Source organism: Arachis duranensis, chromosome 8 (assembly GCF_000817695.3).
Source record: "Arachis duranensis cultivar V14167 chromosome 8, aradu.V14167.gnm2.J7QH, whole genome shotgun sequence".
NCBI lineage: Eukaryota > Viridiplantae > Streptophyta > Magnoliopsida > Fabales > Fabaceae > Arachis > Arachis duranensis.
The window spans coordinates 5840636-5864763 of record NC_029779.3 but is presented as its reverse complement, the minus strand read 5'-3'; the positions used below and the strand labels follow the sequence as shown (position 1 = coordinate 5864763).

Sequence of the window (24128 nt, the reverse complement as noted above, 5' to 3'; positions counted from 1 at the left end):
ATTAATACTTTTTATTCGAATCATAGGAATTAATTTGAAGATAATGAGTTTACATTTGTTATTCTAGAGAATTTTATTGGTATTTTTTCTTTTTCAGAGATTTATTTGTTTCATGTAAATTTTTAGGAGTTTATTTGTCACTTTATTTTTTAAAAAATTATTAACAAAATTGGAAAAATGAAGCAATATGGTAGCCGGTTTACAAGTAACAAAAATTATTTGAGGTTTACAAGTAACAAAAATTATCTGAGATAACTAATTAATCTGGAGAGCTTCATCAATTGAGCTGCCATGAAAATTTGGATGGAATAGTTTGATTTGTTTATCAACTTCAACATCAGCACCAAATTCATCAACAAATGTAATTGCCTCAATTCTACAAAGTTTCATTTTTTGAGAAAAATGAGAAAAACCTGTTACTAATAACTAGATTCGAATTTTGAGGAGAAGCTATTAGTATTTTAAAAAATAATCAAAAAAATTTTGGTATCATAACAGGACTATAGAGATGCCCAAAGACTACTAATTATAAATTTAACGGGATAAGGTAGTCCCTTGTTCATCATCAGTTAAAATTCTAGTAACCTCTCAAAAAGGTGTTTCCAACAAATGATATCTTATCTTAAGATCTAAACTAATTTAAACTAGGTAGTCAACACATCTATTTCGTTTTCAGTATATATTTACCAAAAGAACATCCAAAGTTTTCTTTTTCGAACAACTAATACTTCTCAAAAGGGCATTAGAATGTTTGCTAAAATTTTCTTCCCCATTAATTTTGCTAATAACCACTTGAGAGTCACACTACACTACCAATTTCTTAATACCCATAGTCCATGTAAGTTCAAGCCAAGCCCTTTCTCGATGTCCCAAAGTTCTGTCTTGTACACCAAACAACTCCTAAAATGAGAAAACTTTGCTGTCCATCTTTTGTTTGCGTCTTGCAGCAGCCCTCTGTAGCCAGCTTTGGCTGCGTTTTCGCCCCTTGAGTCGTCTGTGTTTAGCACTGTCTACCCTGGTGATAGTGGAGTCCAACTAATGTGGATCTCCTCTCTTTTCTTTGTGGTAATTTTTCTCCTCCTCTTATTGAATGCTTCTTTTGATTCTTCCATACTTTTAGGATTAATTGTGGGTTGAGAGGGGGGATCTTTGATAATTTTGTTCATTTACTTCTCTTTCTCCATGTCCACATTTTTCAGCAAGTAAAGATGAAGATATCTGGCTAATTGTGTCTTTGGCTTTGACCCAATTGGTTATCTAAATTGAGAGTCATCCATTGTTGCAGGTTATTATTGTTGAAGAAATCCATTGCACTTTCGGATTTGATAAGCTGCATCCACGTTGTTGAAACCTTTGGGCAGTCTCTGATGGTATGGATAATGTCCCCGCTCATTTTCATTGCAAATTGGACAAATTTCAGTAACCCCAAATAGACGAGCTCTTCGTTGGTAAGTTAAAATTCTCCCATGCATAATTCTACAGGTGACCGTTTTGGATTTTTGGGTTTCCTCCCACTTCCAAATTTTTGTTGAATGATTTTGATTGAATTTTGTCCAATGTTGCAGAGTTTTATATGCAAGTATTAGATTTTCAATTGTATTGTTCTAATTTCTGTTCTTAATTAGTTGATTGTTATTAATTGTTTGAGTTAATATTAACTTGTTTATTTTCTGAGTTAATTATTGACTTATTATTTATTGTTGTTAATTTTCTAAATTTATTATTATAGAGTTAATTTTTTTTAGTTAAATAGTTAATTGTTGTTAATTGTCAGAGTTAATCTTAATTTGTTTATTTTCTGAGTTAATTATTGATTTAAGTTATATTTCTGGTTTAAATTATGTTTTTGGTTTAATGATGGTTGAATGTCAATTACTGTTTGATGTGGCTAGTTGATTGAATTTGTATATGGTTGTATTTGGCTGATGTTGTGAAATTTAGATTTAGTGAATAGATCCGCAAAGTTTTTATGATTTGGGAGCTTTTGGTGTTTGCTTGGTTTTAATTCTTGTATGGTTTGTGAACTTATGACTAAATATTAATAATGATGGTGCATATTTTTTGTTTTAAGTTCTTTATTTGACTCTCTCTGTCGATTGTAAATTTCTACAAAACAACAACTTGGCAGGTCAAGTTTCATCAAACTTAATTGAAGAACCAAGACTGAATCTTGGGTAACTAAAAAAATTTATTTACTTTTTAACTTTTAGAATTGTCTCAAATGATTAATATTAATAATAGTTGATAACGAAATTTTTATTGGTTATTAATTGGTGTTTAATTTTGCTATTCTATTGGCTTAATTTGACAATGTATGGTTGATATTGTGGTCGATAAATTAGTTAATTATTAATATCATAAATAGTTTGGTATGGTTGATTTTTTATTTAATGTAATAGTATTAGTATAGCCTAATCTCTAATACTCGTTAGTATTGCTCTTTTGATTTCTAATTTAATTTTGTTCAATTTTTGTAATCGAAGGTTTGGTGTATTTCAAATCTAATTTTTCTGCTTAATTGAATTCTCTTTTTTTTATTTTAATAATAAACTTTGATATTGAAATTTGTCTGTGAACTTTTAACTAAAAATTATTAAATTGTTAGTTTCAAAATTATTAGATTTAAATATTTAAAATGATATATTAAATTTTTAAATAAATATTTTTAAAAAAATTAAAATTTAAGTTTATTGTCGGTTAAGTCCGCCAATAATTATTCATTTAATTATTAATAATAAATAATATATTACCGTCAGAATTTTGCAATTAAAAGTTTATATCTACGATAATTAGCGGTGGACGACAAAATCCGATAGTAAATAGTTACCGGTGAGGTTTGTACTTTTGAATTTATTCCGCTGCTAAATTCGACGGTAAATAGTTTACTGGTGGAATTTTTTGGTAAATCCGACGGTACTCAGCGTTTTCTTGTAGTTTTACTTTTCTCATTTTGTTTTCTCACAAATATCCATCTATATCCAACAGGTTTTATATCTTCTAGTATACGGACTATAGGTCCAAAGACTTCAATTTTTACAAGTGAGTCTAATTCAACCTTCATATCTTCTTTCCATTTTGGCCAATAATTCTTTTGTTGATATTTTTCGACTATTCTTAGTTCAAGATCCTTGCTTTCATGCATGATGTGTAATGCCACATTATATGCAAATATTTCATTCACAATTGTTTTATTTTGGTTCTATTTTTCTCTTGTAAAAATATAATTTATCGATATCTCATCATTTTCATAATTCTCTGAGTTTTCAGGTACCTGAACCTTTTTTTGACATTAAAATTACATTAAAGTTTTAGATAATTACAGGAGTCTTTACTAAGTCTTTATCTTTTTCGAGGATTTTTATCTTTGGAACCGACAGGCCTACCACACTTATGGCATGAATTTGTTTTGGTGGTCATTTGTTCAACTGAAGAATTCGAATTGAAACTTTTCCAGTTGGTATATAAGATTTAGTTATCGTTTTCATATCAGAAAATGTATCAGAAAATTCATTTGTTATTTTTTGCAAATATATAATCTTTTGAATTTCTAGTTCACATTTTTCTGATCATAGGTCTAGATGCATTAACGATGATGCAATCCAATTAAGTTCTTTCTCAAGTGGCTGATTCTCTCCCCTTTCCCCATTGCTGGAAACATTGATTCATTAAAATGACAATCTACAAATCAAACTTTAAACACATCTCCTATTTGTATCTCAAGATACCTCACTATAAAGGGAGAATCATATTTCACATAAATTCCTAATTTTCTTTGGAGTCTCATTTTGGTGCGAGAAGGTGAGATAATTGAAACATATATCACACACCTAAATATTCTCAAATAGGAAACATTTGATTGCTGGTCAAAAGCTAATTGCAAGAGAGAGAATTGATGATAACTTGTTGGCCTCAAATATTCTCCTATTTTTAGTTTGGTATCTTTTCGTGTTTTTCTTTTCTTAAAATTTTGAAAAGTGTTCTTGAGTGTTCTTCATTGTGCTCGAATTGTTCTTGGTATTTTTCTTGGTTTGATCTTAAAAATTTTAAGTTTGGTGTCTTTTAGTGTTTTTCTTTGTCAAAATTTCGAAAATTGTGTTTTAATTTCAAAAAAGTTTTAAATTTAGTGTCTTTTAGTGTTTGTCTTTTTAATTTTTCAAATTTCAAAAAAATTCAAAATTCAAATTTTAAACTTTCTTGTCATCTTTTCAAATCTTTGTCTTATCTTTTTCTTTAACTTCAAAATTTTATCTTATATTATTTTAAATTCAAATTTTAAAATTCAAATTCCAAATTCTTATCTTATCTTAATTCAAATTCAATTTTCAAGCATCAATATTTCAAAATTCAAAATTTTAAAATTCAAGTTTTCAAAATTCAAATTTCAAATCTCAAAATTCAAAATTCAAATTTCAAATTTTAAAATAAAATCTTTTCAAATCTTTATCATATCTCATCTTTTCAAATCTTCATCTTATCTTTTTCTTTAAATTTAAAATCTTATCTTATCTTATTTTAAATTCAAATTTTAAAATTCAAATTAAAAATTTAAATTCAAATTTCAAAATCTTATCAAATCCTAATTCAATTTCAAATTTTAAAATTCAAAATTTTCAAAATTCAATCTTCAAATTTTAAAATCAAATCTTTCAAATCTTATCTTTCTTTGTTTGACTTCTTTCCAACTTTAAATTTTTAAAATAAAATCTTATCTTTCAAATCTTTTGTTTGTCTTTCTCTTTTTAAATTCAAAACTTTTCAAAATCAAATCTCTTATCTTAATTTTAAATCTTCTTTCAAATTTGGATTTCAAAACCTTTAAATTTTTAAATCTTATCTTATTTTGCTTCTCCCTCTTGATTCTTTCTTTCTAATTTTAAAATTTCAAAATCTTTATTTGACTTTTTTCTTTCCACTTTTTGAAAATTAGCTCTTTAAATTTAAATCTTGTTAGTTAATTGGTTGTTCATATCTTTTCCTAATCTTTTATTTTCTTTTTTTTTTTTCAAAATTTTTAACTTATTATTTTTTTATTTTCGAATTAGTTTTCCATCTTTTATTTTATTTATTTATTTAATTTTTGAAAAAAAATAATTCTTGTCTCTTTTCTTCTTTTTGGTATCTCATAAGGAGCTCTCTATACTCTGACATAGAGACTCCCACTTTTTTTGTCTCTTGTTTGTGAATGCAGGAATAGGAAGAGTGCATTATGGACCTAGAGGGAGAGGCACAACCAAGAAGAACCTTGAGGTCTTATATAGCCCCCACTCCTGACTTCTATGGAAGCATCATTAGTATACCTCCTATTGGAGTAGCTCATTTTGAGCTCAACCCATAGTTAATCACTCTAGTGCAGCAAAACTGCCAATTTCAGGGAATTCTTCAAGAGGAGCCCATAGAATTCCTTGCTAAATTCCTGTAGTATGCTGACATAGTGTACACTGACGGAGTAGACCAAGATGTCTACAGGTTGCTGCTTTTTCCTTTGCTGTTAAAGACCAGGCAAAGAGGTGGTTAGACAACCAACCCAATTCTAGTTTGAAAACATGGAGTTCGCTGGTGGATAAGTTCTTGAATCAATACTTTCCACCAAAGAAGCTAACTCAGTTAAAACTGGACATTCAAGGAGATAATGAATCCCTTTATGATGTTTGGGTGAGGTACAAGATGATGCTACGAAAATGCACTACTAAAATATTTTTAGAATGGGTAAAGTTAGACATCTCCTATTACGGACTCACAGATATGGCTAAGATGTCCTTAGACCATTCTGCTGGTGGTTCAATCCACATAAAAAAAGATAATTGAGGAAGCTCATGAGCTCATTGAGACAGTTGCCAGCAATCAGCATCTGTACTCATCTAGTGAAACTTCAATGAAAGGAGAGGTCAAGACAGTGTCCACTAAATCAGACCCTCCTGAGCAAAGTGAGTCATTGACCCAACAACTGCACTTTCTCACAAAACAAGTACTAAGCTTGCAAGAAGTAGTGCAAAAGACCCGAGCCTCCAGCAAGAATATGGAAGCACAGTTGAAGGTTAGGAGCTCTACTGATTCTTATGAATTAATAATATCATTATTTTACTTCAATCTATGCTTGATTCTATTCTAAGATGTATCTTCGTTTTTCATCCTAATGGATTGGGAGTGTAACTTGACCGTCATCCCAATTCCACATGGGTTCTTGCAAGTCATTGATGGGATAGTATTAAAATACTAGCTTGATTATACATCTCTTAAACGGCTAATTCACAGCTTCGTTAAGTACTTCTCGAGACATCAGTGCAGCCGACATACGGGGCGATTAGGGCCTTTGTGGTATAGGCTAGAACAAAGGGAGCAGCGTTCTCTGATCTGGAAGATCTGAGCTTGTCTATGGCGTTTTGAGTAGGATCACCAAGGGAATGGACTGCTAGAGCTTCACCCCCGTTCAGATTGGATGACCGCTGACCCGTCGTTAATCATATACAGCCTAGCATGGAATGAATCAATCAGACGTTGGAGTAGATGGTGAGAAAAGTTGATCTAGAAGGGAAAAGTTTCTCCGAAGCTTCAACCATTCTCATACTATTGATCTCATACCTATCTAGTAACGTTTTATTTATTTATTTGCTTTATGCGTTTTCTCGTGACAACTATATTTTTTATCCGCCTAACTAAGTTCTGTAAGGTATCCACTGTTTGCTCAAAACAACGATATCCGTGGGATCGACCTTCACTCACCTGAGGTATTACTTGGATGACCTGGTTTACTTGCCGATCTATCTGTGCGAAACGTGCGGAGTCAGTTTCGTGCACCACCTATACCAAGTTCTGAGATGAGATTGAAAAATTATGGCCAATTCCGTGACCAAAGTTGGAGTGTTGATGGTGCAAGAATTCTATGCCAACGCCTGGGTCACAAAGAAGCATGATACAAACATAAACCAAGAGCCAAAAAAACTGGCGCACCATGGGCAGAGGGCATATCAAAGACTTCAGCCCCAAGAGTGCAAGGATGGCGTTACAATTGCCAGAGCCACGAGCTGACCCTCAGTCATACACTCGAAGGATCAACACTGACCAAAGGCTAGATCAAGTTCTTGCTGATATCTGCGTGGCTGGAGCTCAGTGGAGGAGGGATGCTCAAGCTAAGCCTTACCAACTGGGTAGGCTTGATCTTAAGCCAGTGGCTAGAGGATGGTTGGAGTTCATCCAACGTTCTATCATCCATACAAGTAACCATTCTGAGGTTACAATCGAGAGAGCAGTGATGATCCACTGTATTATGCTCGGCAGTGAGGTGGAGGTACATGAGGTGATCTCTCAAGAGATTTACAGAGTAGTTGACAAGCCCTCCACTCAAGCAAGGCAGGCATTCTCTCATCTCATTCACTGCTTATGTGCATCAGCTAGAGCTCACATGGAGGGAGATACCCTGATTGACAAGGAGAGACCCATCACAAGGAAGGGTATGGAGCACGTTAGGGAGCCCGCACAAGGACCGCAGCAAGAGCCAGTTCCACCACCTCCACAGGATATTCCGGAGATGCATCAAGGAATGTACTTCCCTCCCCGTGACTATTGGGATTAGCTGACCACATCTTTAGGGGAGCTGACATCATCAGTTGATCAGCTAAGGCTGGAGTATCAGGAGCAGTCTGCTATCCTCCATCAGATGATGAAAGATCAAAGGAGACTGATGGAGGAGTAGAGGAGGCAGGGGCATGACATTGAGGAGCTTAAACGCTCCAAAGGATTCCCCGGAGGGAGCAGTAATCGCCATCACTGAGGTGGTCTAGTTTCATTCTCCCTATTTTTATTTTATCACTGTTTTCCTTGTATTTTATTTTGTTATTTGTTTTCTATTCTAGTCGCATGATCACCCTTAGAATTTCTTTGCTTTCTAGCTTAGTAGTTTGTTTTTCGTTTTATTTAAAGATGTCTTATGTATTCCTCATCAAGCTTAAAAGAAAAATCTCTTGAAAAAGAAGCAGTAAAATGCATAAGGTCTTGAGTTATATTATGAGTTATTCTATTTACTTTGATGTGATGGCCTTATCTTTATTATGTGAATGTATGAATTAACTGTGCATAATTGATATTGAAGTTGAGTATATTCGGTCTTAAGGAACAGGAATTTAGAGAAATATTATTGATTCTCTGAAATAAGAAAAAGATTGATTCTTGTAGCAAAACAAATAGCAAAATGAAAAGAAAATAAAAAGAAAAATCAAAGAAAAAAGTCCAAGGCTTTGAGCGGTTAGGAGGGTCAAAATCGATCTAAAAGCTCAAAGAGTGGTTTTTCCTAACTATATGCTTGTGGTGTGGAAGTGTCAAGTAATTCTTGAGACTGAATGCTTAAAGTCATAACCCAATGCTATTAAAGAGTACGCTTAAGGCTCTGAGGACCACTGTCTGGGAATAAAAACAAAAAAAAGTCGAACCCAAAGGGTTCCCCCAGTTAAGTGCTTGTGGTATTTATGTATCAAGTTAAACTTGAAAACAAAACACTTAGAGTCACGGCCAGGCTCAAAGGTGCAAAGCACCAAAAGAGAATAAAAGTTGTGTTCAAAAATCAACTAGAACCTAAAGAAGAGAATCAATAATATCATCCGAGTTCTAGTTCTAAGGGACACCAATATTCCTGAGCTTCAAAGAATAGTGAGATATCAAAGCTATTCAGAAATAGAGTGTTAATAGCTCCATTCAGTAATTAGATATGAGCTTGAATGACAACTCTAATCTTATATATTTTTTTTTCTCTTCCATTGGGCTTATATTCAGTTTAAGTTTGGTGTTGTGATGCATGAGCATCTTATACCATTTTTCTAGTTGTTTTTATAGTGTTTTTAGTTGAATTTTATTAAGTTTTACTATATTTTAGTGCAAAATTCACATTTGGATGCTAGTTTGAGTTTTTCTTGTGTTTTTATGGTTTTAGGTGAAGTTCGGAACAGTTTGGAGAAGTTTGGAGCAAGAAACAAAAATGTTGTCAGCTCTCCCCTGGGCGCTGAACGCTCAACCTGGCGTTCAACGCCAACAGGGGGCATGAAGTCAGAAGCGCAACTCCTTTCTGGGCGTTCAATGTCCAATCTTGGCGTTGAACGATAGCCTACTGTCCGAGCCACTCACCTATTGGGCCTCCAAGTGGATTTTAGCACTTCTTAGGTTTATTTTATTTTATCTTTGTAATTTTTAATTTAAAATGATATCTTTTAGGTTTAGCATTTATTATTAGATTAGTATTTAAGGAGGAGATCTTCTTCCTTCCGCATCTTTTCAGAACTCTGTTTTCTTTGTAAGTCATGAGCAACTAAACCTCCTAGTTAAGGTTAGCAGCACTGTTTATTTCTATGGATTAATATTATTACTTTTCTATTTTAATTTATGTTTGATTCCATTTTGAAGTGTGACTCGTTCTTAATCTACTGAAACTGGGTGGAACAGAAGTATAACCATTTTTCTACATGAGTTAATGTGATACTTGGCCAAGGTCGCTTGAACTACAGCTTGAGAACACACCTCCTAAACGGCTTATCCACAACTCGTTGGGGACATAGGAACATCTGTTCAGCCGGGATCTGGGGTGATTAGGGCCTTTGTGGTATAAACTAGAATACTGAACTTCACTCTCTGATTCGAAATAACTAACCTTGTCTGTGGCGTTTTAGTAGGATCAGAGGAGATTAATCACTAAGGAATTAGGGTTAATCACTTACAGTTTGCCATGGAATGAATAATTCATTGTTAAAATAGTTATTAAAGAAGTATTAATTTGAAAAGATAAACATCTTCGAGACCTTAACTGTGTTCACATATTGAATTTAGACCAACCTTTTATTGCTTTTCCAATTTAATTGTTTTATGCGTTTTCAACAATAATCACCTTTCACTATTTGCCTGACTAAGTCTAGTAAGATAGCTATTACTTGCTCAATCCGACAATCGTTGTGGGATTGACCCTCACTCAACTGAGATATTATTTGGACGACTCGGTGCACTTGGCGGTTCAGTTGTGCGAGTTCTAATTCCACGCATCAAGTTTTTGGCGCCGTTGTCGGAAATTGTTCATGATTGACAACTATCGGTTATATTGTTTCTTAGATTAGGTACTTTTATTAGTTTTATTTAATTATTTTTCTTTTAATTTTCGATTCCTATTTTTGTCTATTTTCTAAATTTTCAATTTTTTTCTTAGTTATTTTTTTCCTTTCTTTTCAAATTTTGTTTTCATTTAATTTCAAATTCTAAGTTTGGTGTCTTTTTAGTATTTTCTTTTCCTTTTTTTGATTTTCAAATTTATTTGGTTGGTTTTCCTTAATTTTCGATCATTATCTTAGCTATCTTTCCCTTATTTTCGAATTTCTTTGTTTTAGTTATCTTATTTTATTTAATTTCAAATTTTAAGTTCAGTGTCCTTTAGTGATTTTTTTTTTGGTTCAATTAATTTTCGAATCCTATCTTATTTATCTTTTTTGATTTTCGAACTTTATCTTATTTATCTTTTCCTTGATTTTTGAATTTTATTTTAGATATTTTTTATTTAATTTCAAATTTTAAGATTGGAGTTTCTTTAGTTTGTCTTTCTCTTTCTTTTTTAATTTCAAAATTTTTTAAAATATTTTCTTTTTAATTTTCAAAAATTTATAAATTAAATCCTCCATCTTTATTTTCGAATTTTTTAGTTAATTATTTACTTTATCTTGTTTTTAATTTTGATGTTTCTTTAATTTTTCTTTTTTTTTTAAAAAAATTTGAAAACGTTTGAACCTCTTTCTTTTTAATTTTTGAAAATATTCTTAGACTAAGTCTTCCATCTTTAGTTTTGAATCTTTTTGTTAATTATTTACTTTATCTTTATTTTTTTATTAGGACATCTTATTAAGAATTTTTTATACTTTAATATAGAGGCTCTCACCTCTTTTTTTATTCTTGTTGTTTATGAGTAAGAACAGAGATAAAGAACAATAATAAAATAAAAAAATTATAAGAGAAGATAAATAAAGAGATTGTGAAAAACTGAAAATCATTATTGGTGTCTAGGGTAGGCACCAAAAGTGAATATATAACTACTAACATTTTTTTATTTTATTCAATAACTGAATTATCAGATCACTTTCCAGTTTCCACACTACTATTTACAATAAAAAACTTTACGTGAGATGCCTTTGATTCATTGCTCATCACTTCACTTTTGAGTGGATATTGCTTTTCCTTTTCTCGTTTTACATTGAATGCAAAACTATTATTGAGATTTTAGCAAGTTCATCGTATACTTACCTATTTAGTCTACAAAGTTGGAGAAGGAATATATCATTTATTTATCACTCTGATCTCAGATAATTTAAAAAACAAACAAATAAATAAATAAATAAATAAAATACACTTTGGGTTATATCTGGATAAAATGATGATTGGAAGAAACATTCTCCTGTGAAGGAGAGAACACATGGTGATTTAAAATTTCAATGTTGGCATGCTGATATTATGAATGTGACATGGAGCTTGTCCTCTTATTAAGCCTCTGGCTTTCTCGGTTTCTCCAGATACCCTCCAAAAATGTCCACCACCAATCTGTCACATACTACGAACTCAAAAAAAAGTATATAGAAAAATGATATAAATATATAAAGCAGTGTACAATCAGCAATCTCATCACACACCTCCAATAATTCTAGCATGACAAGGAGTCTCTGATTTGATCATCATACTAATACTAATAGTAATGTCAAAACAAATCACAAGAAAGATTATTAGCCTAATAAACATTGATTATAGGAAGTCAGAGTTGGAGATGAAGTACTAATTAATAAACATTGCACACTTGTGGTGTGGGTGGTAAGCAGTCACTAGTCTTCAACATTAAAACAGAGTTTTTTAGTAGTTTTAATGTTAACAAATCCAAACACGCCGTAATATTAGCTAGCTGGCTCCAAACTACAATAGCAACAGACAATTACACTTGTCTTGATGCCTACTTTTGATATCTACTTCCACTCAAACTCAAACCCTATACATCATTACCAGAACAAGAACAATTTCTTTCCACAGTTACCCTACCCCTACCACTTGTTCCAATTTCTTGATTTTGATATGACATGATATGTGTGAACTTAATTAGTTAATTATATTGGAAATTCCTATTCTTTAGCTCATATATGATTCAATCCAACAGAAGCACATGAGGGGGAAGAAAAAGAAAAAGAAAAATTAGGAGTGCCTAAAATCATAATGCTATCAAGTATGAACCATACGTAAAAAGGAACTTTAATACTTTATTTTTGCAATGCAAAGTTGTCAACATTTCATTGTACCAGTCTGATACCGACTTTGCTTCTTCTTCCTTTTTTCCATTAGTCGCGTGTAAGGTCCCCACCTTATACAGAAAACTAACCCGATTTGTTAATCTTGGACCATATTATTAAACATGTACTGGTTTATTAAGGGATGGCGTGTTCTTTGAAGCTACCTAGCTATATAGTATATACTATCAATTAATTAAGCTAATTATTTGTTTGTTCATTGATTATATGGATAAAAGATTCACTTTTGAATTATCATGACTTTCACATATGTAATCCGTTTTTTAGCACAAATTAATGAGATGATATTGGCTTGTAGTCTAATATGGGGTTAAAAAATTTCAATGTGTATCACATATGTTTGACAATATTAATATCACCATTTTAGATATCATGTAAAAAATAATTAGTGGTAGTATTTAGTATGGGGTACACATTGAGAAAATTGAGATAGATATAATAATATGAGAAAAAGTTGGAAAGGGAAAGAAAGAGGCCTATAATTCGTACTAGGGGGCCTCCCCTCTTGATAATTTCCATTGCCTAACACACCTTTGGTGAATATGACCTATGGTCTGACACGTTAAAAAAAGAAAGCAAGAAAGAGAGAGTCACTTAGAAGCAAAAGCAAAAAATTCATGTACACTCACAAATAATTAATAGAAAAAAGGCATAAAGCATGTGATGTTGATACTCTAATGTAATGATCAGAGAGGCACATGCCATATCTATCCAACATTACCACAATCCTTTCCTCCATTCTTTTTAACCTTTTTCATTCGATATTTTTGCTTTAATTTTTTCTTCCTGAATAACCCCACAGGCTGTGGTCCAGCGTGCCCTTATCTTATCACATTTCATTCATTCAATCCCCTATCTATTTCACAAACTTGGTCACATCAAGCTTTAATCTCAGTTCTTTTTTAATTGTTTTCAAATCACTGAAGCAATTTGAAAGGATCTCTATCTCTATCTCACATACACTTCCCAAATCGCACTACAAAGATTCCAATGACCAACTAACTTGCTAAGTCTCCTTTTTCCCATCTTAATAAGCATAATAGGTAGCTAGGTAGACCCAACAGCCCAATAGCAATAGTTAAGTTTTAGCTTTCTTTCTTTATATGTATCCCCCATACTCTTAGCTGTAATACCCCATCACCATTCTCCATTCTTCATTTTCCAACACCAAACATACCCCTTCTCTTAATAAGTTCTCAATTGCTTATTAACAATAATAATATGCGATAATGCCATCGGTGCATTCAAGCCCATGTTACCCAATGGAAAACCCAGCACTAGCATCCCTTCTCCGCCACACGACGGGCGCGGCGGAGAAGCGGAACAAATTCTCCACCGGGGGGCTCTTAAAGATGTTCAAGCTCTTCCCGATGCTGACGTCAGGTTGCAAAATGGTGGCACTGTTGGGACGACCCCGTAAGCCTATGCTAAAGGACAGCGCAACGACGGGGACAATTTTCGGTTACCGGAAAGGGAGGGTGAGCCTTGCAATACAAGAGGACACGCGGCAAATGCCCATGTTCTTGATCGAGCTTCCCATGCTTACGAGCGCTCTCAACAAGGAGATGGCTTCCGACATAGTTCGCATCGCGCTGGAGAGCGAGACCAAGACCAACAAGAAGAAGCTTCTGGAAGAGTTTGTGTGGGCGGTGTACTGCAATGGAAGGAAAGTAGGGTACTCTATCAGGAGGAAGCAGCTCAGCGATGATGAGTTGCATGTTATGCAGCATCTTCGAGGAGTTTCCATGGGTGCAGGGGTTCTTCCTTCCTCTAATAACAATGACAAGGATAATAGTTTGGATGGTGAAATGACTTATATGAGAGCCCGCTTTGAGAGAGTCGTTGGTTCTAAGGATTCTGAAGCTTTGTATATGATTAATCCAGATGGTGCTCAAGGACCTGAGTTTAGTATCTTCTTTGTTAGAGCTCACTAATCATACTTATTATTATTATTTAATTTCCTTATAATATAATAATAACTTGTATGTATGTATGTATCAATTTCCCTTACTCTATATATGTTATTACTTCTTATTGCTTTCACTATGCACTCCCTGTCTTCCTCTGCGAATTATTTCGTCTCCTTTCACTATATGTATTTTTGTGTTTGTTTTGTTATGACTCCATGAAGACTCTAGATAGAGGTTATCTTTGAGATTACCCTAAAAGACTTTAACGGCTGTGTTACACTTATAGTATCTGGCCCAATCATGTAATATTTACAAACAGTGAGTAACAGATAAGTTATTCAAAATAGCCGTCTCTGGCTCTCCTTCCCCAAAGTTCTGAAGAAAGAAGAAGAAGCTAGGGTACATATAGTAAACAGTAAACATACGTCATTGTCGTACAACTCAACAGCGCACATTAATCATGGGGACAAAGGTAGGTATTTGATGTATTCTTTTGTGTATCCTGCAATCTGAGGGTACAAGAAACTGACGCACCGTTTCCACAATTAGTATTGCTGTTGCTGACTTGCTGGTGCTACGGATAAGCGGGTGAAAATCACATCAAACCAATACTCTCTCTCTCCAACTAAGCAATTCTATACAGCTAGAAAATTCTAATGAAAATCATGGGGTGCTTCAATGATGCCAAGTGATCATTGTAATCGAAATCATTTCTTTTTTAGGTAAAACAAATTAATTTCCTAAAAAGTAACATAAATTTTTGTAACGAATTAAATCACTTGAAAAAAAAATTGTTTCTATGGTATTTTTTACTCAAACACAATAGGTCAAAAATTAATGCACAAATTGAAATTTAATTTAAAAATTTATTGTTAGTCAATAAATTGTTACGTATACGAAATTTGAACTCTGACACTTATTTAAATGAATTAGTGAATTAATTATATAAAATAATATATGACATATTTTATTGGATATATATCACGATAATTAGGCCTATTCCTATAGAAGAAATATTTAGTAAAGTAATTAATAGAAATGAGATAAACTTTTTTTTTGTTATGGCTAGGGCCAGGCGGTCCCAGCTCAAACACAAACAAGAGAAGGAAGAGCATTACAGACAATCTCTAACAAAGTAGAACCCGTCTTGCTCTCATAATCTCTCAGTCAAACCTACACCTATCTTACAGCTGAGACTTGGGTCAGATAGAAACTTTATTTACCTCACTTGGAGCTGCATTGGGTTCAAATCCTCATGGAGGAATATAGAATCATGCTAATAGAGTAATAATAGAGGTGGGTGTGTGAGCTGGTATGTGTTATGTAAGACAAAAAAAATACCTACACCTATCTTGTTTTATTGGAGGCGATAGGGCGATTGAATAGGAACTGGAGCATCAGCCCTCCTCCAGAGATTATCGTGGAGATGAGGAAGGACTAATGCAAGATCAAGATCAAGAATCGACATGCAGGAGCGGCAGGCAGTATACACCAACAACAGAGTCGCGGGGAGAGACAACATGAAGACCGTGAAAGGTAGTGACCGGGGCTCGCCCATCTGTTGGGGATTCGGTGGCAGAAGATTGTCTCCAACAAAAGATTGTCTCTAGTATCATTAATCAATTAATTATGGAAGATCAAAAAGGCAAATGAGCAAATTTGCATAGCCATATGGAGGAGTTTGAGGTGGAATTCTCGTGTTGGTTAGTTCGAGTTGGACTGAAAATACAAAGTGGTGCGTCGTCGAGATTCGTCTGTCTCCGGCCAGCATTCTACTTGTCACTGATCCGTCTGCTTCAGAGCCTCAGTGCCCATCTGATTCAGGGTCTCTCCACTCAAGTTCGGGAGGGGCTACAACAATCCACCGACGTCTTCATGGAATGCGAGTGACGCCGCTAACCCCTGATACAACTCCGCAATGGAAGATGTAGGATGTTGGCAAATTCATTTTTTTCATTGTAACATTTCATCGTTAGTGGGGGGGAGTACAACATAGCGGACGTAGCGTGTGAGAGCCATCCCTTCCTAAAGAGGGCATCTCCTGTTTTCAGTCTTTGCCATCTTCGATAGGTAGTAGAGACTTGAGAGATTAGGTGAGAGAGAGTTATTTTGAATTTCATTGCAGGAAAGTTGGAGTATGGAAATTAAAATCATAGAGAGAACAAGGGAGGATTAGATGTGTTCTGGAGTTCGGGTCGGGCTTGTCTAACGCATACCTAGTCCAAAAAAAACCACACATACCGCAGCTAGTAGCTACCTCTAATTCAGACTGTGATTTCGTGAAACCTTTCAACGACTTTGGGTATGTTTGGTAAATACGTCGTCTTAGAAGAAAAAAAGCACGTTTCAGTTTCTTGAAAGTTTCAATTTTTTATTTGCCTAATTTTTCTCTTTATAAACGCATAAGTGATTTCACACTTGAAACCACATTTACAAGAAGTAACAATTTTTAGCTTCTGTGTTTCATTAACGGGTTTTAGCCATTGACATTTAACATTTATTTTTTTTTACCAACTTTATCCTTTTATACATATTATTGTATTATTTATGGAATTTTTATTATTTCTCTATTTTTATTTTTTATTAACTTTTTGTTTGATATTATACATTTTTATAATTGTGATTTTTATGTATTATATTTATTATTATCTTTTTTATAATATGATTTATTGATCCTATTTGGTAAAATAAATTAAAAAAAATAAACTATAAATAATAATAATAGTAAAAAATTATAACGTATTAAAAAGAGTACTAAAAGTACTAAAAATATACTATATAAAAAATATAAAAAAATATAAAAATTAAACATGCATAAAAAATAACATTATAATTTAATGTCATGTCTTTTTTAGTAATTATTTATCTAAAAGTGATTTTAACTAATATTATCCAAATAATATTTATTTTATCAAAATCAATTTTGGTATAGAGATGTCAAACATAAATCATATTGACACAAACTTACTTCTATCCAAAATCAATTCTATAAACTTACTTTCATTCAAACTCTAGTTTGATAAACGACAATCCAAACACACACTTTCAAGTTCAACAGTCTACAACTTCTCCCTCCAATAGAGGCGTACACTTTCGCCCCCAATCCACACAATTCTATTTTGCTACGAGGGTTACCTAAAACGTTGGTTTGGACCTGAACGTGAGGTCCAGATCCTTTTGTATGGCAGCATCTGACTTGTTGATGTTGAGGTACCACCTGTCTGAGTTTCTCGTGAGGAGGTGGGGGTGGTACCTGCAAGAGACTCTAATGCTTAAGTTAGCAAGGGATTTAGGTAGGTTTTCAGTAGACTAGAACGTAAATTATACATCGGGGTGTCAGTGTATTTATAGTAGAGTCGATAACCACCTTTGTTGTGGTAGTTCCATCTTCATTGATGGCTAATCGTTCTCTTTTATCTTGAAAGTTTGTTGGGACCTATCTGTTAGGTGAGATAGAGATAACATGAGAAATCTACGGAGGTAGTTACCTGTTTAGGCAGGAAGAACTAGGCTCCTTCATGGTGTTTAACCTCTTTAAAGAGGTCGGGTATGTTGTAGAGGCTGCCTCTTTTGGTGGACCTTTCCTCGTTATTAGGTCTGATTTTATTTGTTGAGCCATGATATGAACAGTGCCCCTGCTTGAGTCCCGAGCTTTCAAGAAGTTGGACTCAAGCAATTTGTAGCCCTTTGTTTTTGTCATCAGGTATTCTGCTTCCTGAAGGTCAGATTCCCGACATGATTTCAAAAGTTTAAACATTGCCTCTTTTAATGCTGGGCGAATGTTGTGTGGCAATATTTCTTGGGATCCGCACATGTTTTAAAGAGGAGTTAAGGAGTCATTATGCCCCTTGTTTCTTTAAAAAGGCTTCTTCTCTTCTTCTCCTCCTTTTTTATATTTTCTAAAAGCTTTCCATTGTTTGCAGAGAACCTTTCCCTTTCTCTTTGTTATTGAGAAAAAGTTCTTTCTTTTTCTTCTGCTATTTACTTTGTGACTCCCTTTTCTTAAGATTTTTCTTGTCTTGTTCTGCTTGAGAGAGCTTCTTTGATGAAGAGGATTGTTCGAGGTATTGCTGTTTGACATGCCCTTTTTCCTTTTTCATCAAGGTTGGTGCCTTTCTTTCTGATGTCCTTGCATTTGGTCTTCACGAAACTGTTATAGCAGTGTTGATAATGGATGTTTTGTTATTGATGCTTGGTTTTTAGTGTTTCTTTGTTGCTTCTTCGAAACTTTTCTTCTACTTATCTTTGTATGAAAGCCTCTTTCTAAAATGCTTTTGCTGTTGATTGGTTTCTTGGCTTACGTTTCTGAAAACTGTTTTGTTCGTTGTGTTGGTATTGCTCCTAATGGTGTCGTCACTATACAATGGTGCCGCCCCTAATAGTATAGTAGGGACACCATTTTGATGCACACTGTGTGTAGAAGATTTTTTAAAGTTGCCCTATTTGGTTTTGCCGGCATTTGTCCGGCTTCTTTTGACGATGTTCGAGCTCTTTTAGTAACAATCTCTTCATTTCTATTTGTAGGTTTAGCCTTTATATCGTGTTCTATTATCCTCAACATGTCGACCAAATTTCACCCTAGCCTTTTAACTTGGATAGATATCTCCGTCCTTTCTTGTGTTGTAGACTTACAGTATTTGATAGGGAATACTGTGATGCATTCCGCAGGCATCATAAAATATGTGAGAATAGGGAGGATGAGAAGAATTACGAGTTAGTGGTGTCCGATCTTGAAGAGAGAATTTTCTTTCCCCCTTTGAACGAGTCGGAGTGCCCCCTTTTTTTATGCCTATGATGATTTTTCACCAAGTTAGGCATTTTTCTCCCTTTTATCGACTTTGAGACAAACATCTTTTGGTCTTGCAACGTTTTCCCTTCCTAACTTTACCCGAACTCCTAGGTTTTCTTAAAAATTTTCTGACTTTTATGTCGAAAACTCGATGTCCAACCTTTCAGTAAGCTTTTCTTTTACTTGTTTGTTTTGATAAAACCCGGAACATTGAAAGGGAAGGCTTCTTGGTTTTCTTTCCGCACCGTCCAGGGTAGGAAAGTCTTTTCCATTTTTGACGAATCCTTTCAAGACTTCAAAAATTATTTCCTTAAAATTTAAGCCGTGGAGGGTGCCTGCCCTTTCTTTTTAGATGAGAATGATGAGCCTGCCTTTCCCCTATATTGGCAAAAAGAACTTGTAGTAGCTAAATATAGTGTAGATAATCTAAATGAGGTTGAAAAGTGTTTCGTGAATGTGTTGCAAGAGTGCTGGGGCCGAGTTCCTCACTTGGACACAAAAAGGTACTTAGGGGACCCCGGTCAACTCCGGTCCAAGCTAGGTAGTTTCCCAACCTCTTGGCTTTTATGACTTCTCAGTTTGTATTTCTGTTGTTTTGATGTCTTTTGTGTTTTTTTTTCAGAGACTATGGCTTCAAAGACCTCCCGGAGGTGCATCCTCCCATCCTTCTCCAAAGAAAACGGACTCTGGTCCTACTACTCAGAAGAACCTCATTCCCACCCCATCTGTTCACCTAATTCCTTCCGACTCGACTTTGGAGAGTTTGGGTACCCCGTCTTCAACATCGCCTTCAAGACCTCCTCCCAAAAAAAACCAAAAAACTACTGGGGGGCCAAGCATCAATGATAAAGACTTTGACAGGTTCACGTGGAGCAAGAAGAATATTTTGCCCCATAGCGAAATAGCCATGGATGACGTGGGTATTCAAAATCATCTCAGCTACATGACTCGTAATGGCATTCAGATTGTGGGGGTGTGCACCGCTTTAGCTAAGGAACTGAGAAAAACTTCTATCCATACCACTCAGGCTTTCCTTGACTCCTCCCGAGCTGAAGTGGAAAGGTTGAAGGGTTTGAAGGAGGAGCTAGAGGAGGAGAACGCCAAACTGAAATTCGACTTGGAGAAAATCACATCAAACCAATACTCGCGCTCTCCAACTAAGCAATTCTATACCACTAGAAAATTCTAATGAAAATCATGGTGTGCTTCAATGATGCCAAGTCATCATTGTAATCGAAATCATATATTTTTAGGTAAACCAAATTAATTTCCTAAAAAGTAACATAAATTTTTGTAACAAATTAAATCACTTGAAAAAATATATTTTTTTGTACGCCATTTTTTACTCTAACCCGATAGGTTAAAAACTAATTTATCACAGATCGAAAATCTATTTAAAAGTTTGTCGTTAGTCAATAAATTACTACATATACGAAATTTAAACTCTGATACTTATTCAAGTGGATTACTGAGCTAATTACATAAAATAATAGAGAAGTGCTACACATACAAGTCATTTTGGTTTACAAGTCATATAAGTTAGGTCAAACCCAACAAAAAGGACGCTCATCCATACGAGTGTGTCAACACGTGCGCTACTCAATGGTTTTCATAGCGCGCTCCGTGTTCCTGCTCCTCCTCCTCTTCTTCCTTCTTCTTCTCCTTCTTCTTTGCGTTTCTCTTCCTTTTTCTTCACGTGTTTCATCTTCATCGTCGTGGTTTTACTACTGTTGTTGTTTCTGTATTTTTTTCCTCCTTCTCTTTCTATTGATTTTGCAACATTATGTATTTTTTTCCTCCTAAGAAGAATTATGAGAATATGAAATAAGAAGATGAAGAAGAAGCAACAGTAGAAGATGAGAAGGAGGAAGAGAAAGAATTTTGAATTATACAGAACTTATCAGAATAAAACTACACCCAAATATCTTCGTGTTACATCCAAATATCTTCGTGTTACATCAAAATCTGCTGCAAATACAGAAAAATATTTCCTCTAATGCTGCATTTTTTTCTTCTTTTTTTTCTTATTTCTTTCTTTCTTTTAGTTAAATAAATGTAAGTTCATCCTCTTCCAAGTAATTTTGCAGTAGTATGTGTTTGTTCTTCTTCTTTGTTTGATTTTTTTATTCTTATTAAGAGAGTGAAACAAGAAGAAACTTGAAAAAGTAAGATAAAAAGTAAAAGATAAATAAGAAAAAAAAAGAAGATGGTGATGATGATGAAAAAGAAAAGAAGAAGCAGCAGAAGATGAGGATGAAGAAGAGGAAGAGTTTTGAATTATGCAGAACTTATCAAAATAAAAATACACCCAAAATTCTTAAAATACACTCAAATATCTTCGTGTTACACCCAAATTTGCTTCAAATATAGAAAAATGTTTCCTCTAATACTGCATTTTTTCTTCTTCTTTTTTTCCTTATTTCTTTCTGTCTTTTAGTTAAATGAATGTAAGTCCATCATCTTCTAAGTAATTTTGTATCATATGTGTTTCTTCTTCTTTTTGTTTGATTTTTTTATTTTTATTCATGTTAAGAGAGTAAAACAAGAAAAAACTTGAGAAGGTGAAACAAAATAGAAAAGATGAATAAGAAATAAAAACAGCAGAAGATGAGAAGGAAGAAGAGGAAGAGTTTTGAATTATGCAGAACTTATCAGAATAAAAATACACCCAAATATCTTCGTGTTACACCCAAATTCGCTATAAATACAGAAAAATGTTTCCTCTAATACTACATTTTTTCTTCTGGATTGAACCACACCTCAGCCACTTGATTGGATTCAAAATAATAAACAATTTCATTATGGTTCAATTGATAATTTAAACTTGAATTATTCATTATCTTCAAAAATGAGATAACTAATGATAAAGGAGAAAGAGAAAAAGAAAGAAGGAGAAGAAATTCCAATAAAAGAAGAACGTGCAGTAACGATATGAAGTACGTGAATATAAATGAGTTGTAAATACTTGTATGGGAAAAATACTTGTATATGGAGAATAATTCAAAATTATATATGATATACCTTATTAGATATATATCACAGTAATTAAGCCCATTTCCATAGAACAAATGTTTAGTAGATTAATTAATAGAAATTGGACAAACTTTTTTTTTGGGTTATGGTTAGGGCAGGTGGACCAGCCCAAATACAAACAGGAGAAAAGATTAATAGAGGAGCATTACAGCTAGCAACAACAATGAAGAAGTCCCTCAGCTCTTTATCGGAGACTTTAATGACATTTAAGTCAGGAAGAGAAAGTTGGACTACACCCGAAACCGCAGAACCAAATACGAGAATTCAAAAAGTTTGTAGATTCTAACTCTTTGATGGACCTTGATCTATAAGGAGAAAAATTTACCTGGTTCAGCAATCCAAAGAATGGATTTTTGACCGGAGAAAAAATAGATAGAGCATTGGCAAACTGGGAATAAATGTCTATGTATCATTATCGTTAATGCCAGTTGTTAGTTTAGATCATTGTCCTCTTATTTTGGATGTGATTCCGGTTTGTAGAGTAGGAAAACACTTCAAGTTTAAAGCCTATTGGACTGATCACAAAGATTGTTTTAATGTGGTCAAGAGAAGTTGGTGTAAAAAAGAGCAAAACGGTGATGAATGGGACAAAATTAGTAGAAAGATCAACAATTGCAAGGAGGAATTAAAGAAGTGGAGTAAAATTATCTTTAAAAGAGACGATAGAGAGATCCAGAGAATGAAAGAGGAATTAAAAAGACTATAGGGTTTGGACTTCACAGAGGAGAACCAAAGAAGGATGCAACTTCTGAAGGAGAACATAGCAACATTATGGAAATAAGAGGAGAAATTTTGGGGACAGCAGTCTAGATTAAAATGGCTGAGATAGGGGGACAAAAATACGGCTTTCTCCACCAATATTCACAGAAGACAAAGAAACGGAATAAAAAGGATAAAGAATACCTTTGGTCAATGGTTAAATAACACAAACGAGATTATGGAGCATATTGAAGAACATTTTCAAAAACTATTTACTTCTTCTACTAGACATGGATTTGAAAGCACAATTAATAAGATTCCACAGCGAGTTACAGAAGAGATTAACAAAGATCTGCTCATGGACATTACGGATGAAGAGGTAAGAAAGGCAGTGTTCAGTATGGGTAGCCTTAAAGCTCCAAGATCTGATGAATTGAATGAGCTATTCTACCAGAAGCATTGAGAGGTAATTATTAAGAAAGTTTGTGCAGTAGTAAGAACTTTTTAGTAGCAGACATATACCAGAAGAGATAAATGAGACCACAGTGGTTCTTATCCCGAAAACAAAGAATCCAGAAAGTTTAAATGAGCTTAGGCCAATTAGCTGCTGCAATTTCATCTATAAAATAATCTCAAGAATAATTGTGCTAAGACTGAAGAAGTGGTTATTGTCCCACCAACGCAGAGCGCGTTTATGGGAGGAAGACTCATTCAAGATAACGTTGTTATTGTTCAAGAAGTTTACCATAGCCTGAATAGGAAAGGAAATGGAGGATCGAATAGCTTGGCAATCAAACTTGACATGAATAAAGCATATGATAGGCTAGAGTGGAATTTTCTGGAAAAGGTTCTTTTGGCTTTTGAATTCCAAACAAGATGGGTAAAGTTAGTAATAGAATGTGTTAGAGGAACAAACTATAGGTTTAAAATTAACGGAAAGCTGTTAAGGAAGATAAAGCCTCAACGAGGTCTTCGGCAGGGTGACCCGCTTTCGCCTTACCTATTTATCTTAGCAGCAGAAGTGTTTACTATCCTTATGGATGAAGCAAGAAGAGAGGGAAGAATCTCCGGGTTCAGGATTGTCCCTACAGTCCCAAATGTCACTCATCTACTATTTGCAGATGATTGCATCATCTTTTTAGAGGCAAGCGAGAAAGAAGTTTTTCAAATCGTCACAATTCTTAATGAATACACAGAGGCTTCGGGTCAACGAATAAATCTTAATAAATCAGGCATCACCTTTGGTAATCAAGTATCCATTCAAAAGAGAGTTAATATTGAAGAAATACTAGGGATTTCGGTGTGGGAATCACTTGAAAAATACTTTGGCCTACCTGCTATATGGGGGATATCTCTATACAAAACTCTAGCATGGATTGAAGATAAGATTATGAA

The 24128-nt window shown here is 34.0% G+C and overlaps 1 protein-coding gene and 1 long non-coding RNA gene across 2 annotated transcripts; both read left to right on the top strand.

The window, feature by feature from the left end:
• The first annotated feature begins 792 nt into the window (after nucleotides 1-792).
• On the top strand, nucleotides 793-9283 carry LOC127741189 (uncharacterized). The gene is made up of 3 exons (XR_008002192.1): nucleotides 793-1065; nucleotides 1286-1448; nucleotides 8921-9283. It is a non-coding gene; the product is annotated as an uncharacterized LOC127741189 (long non-coding RNA).
• Nucleotides 9284-13205: 3922 nt separating this feature from the next.
• Nucleotides 13206-14295, top strand: LOC107460364 (protein MIZU-KUSSEI 1). Its single transcript, XM_016078720.3, has one exon. The coding sequence runs from the start codon at nucleotides 13532-13534 to the stop codon at nucleotides 14234-14236; it is 705 nt and encodes a 234-aa protein (XP_015934206.1). The 5' UTR covers nucleotides 13206-13531; the 3' UTR covers nucleotides 14237-14295.
• The last annotated feature ends 9833 nt before the right edge of the window (nucleotides 14296-24128 follow it).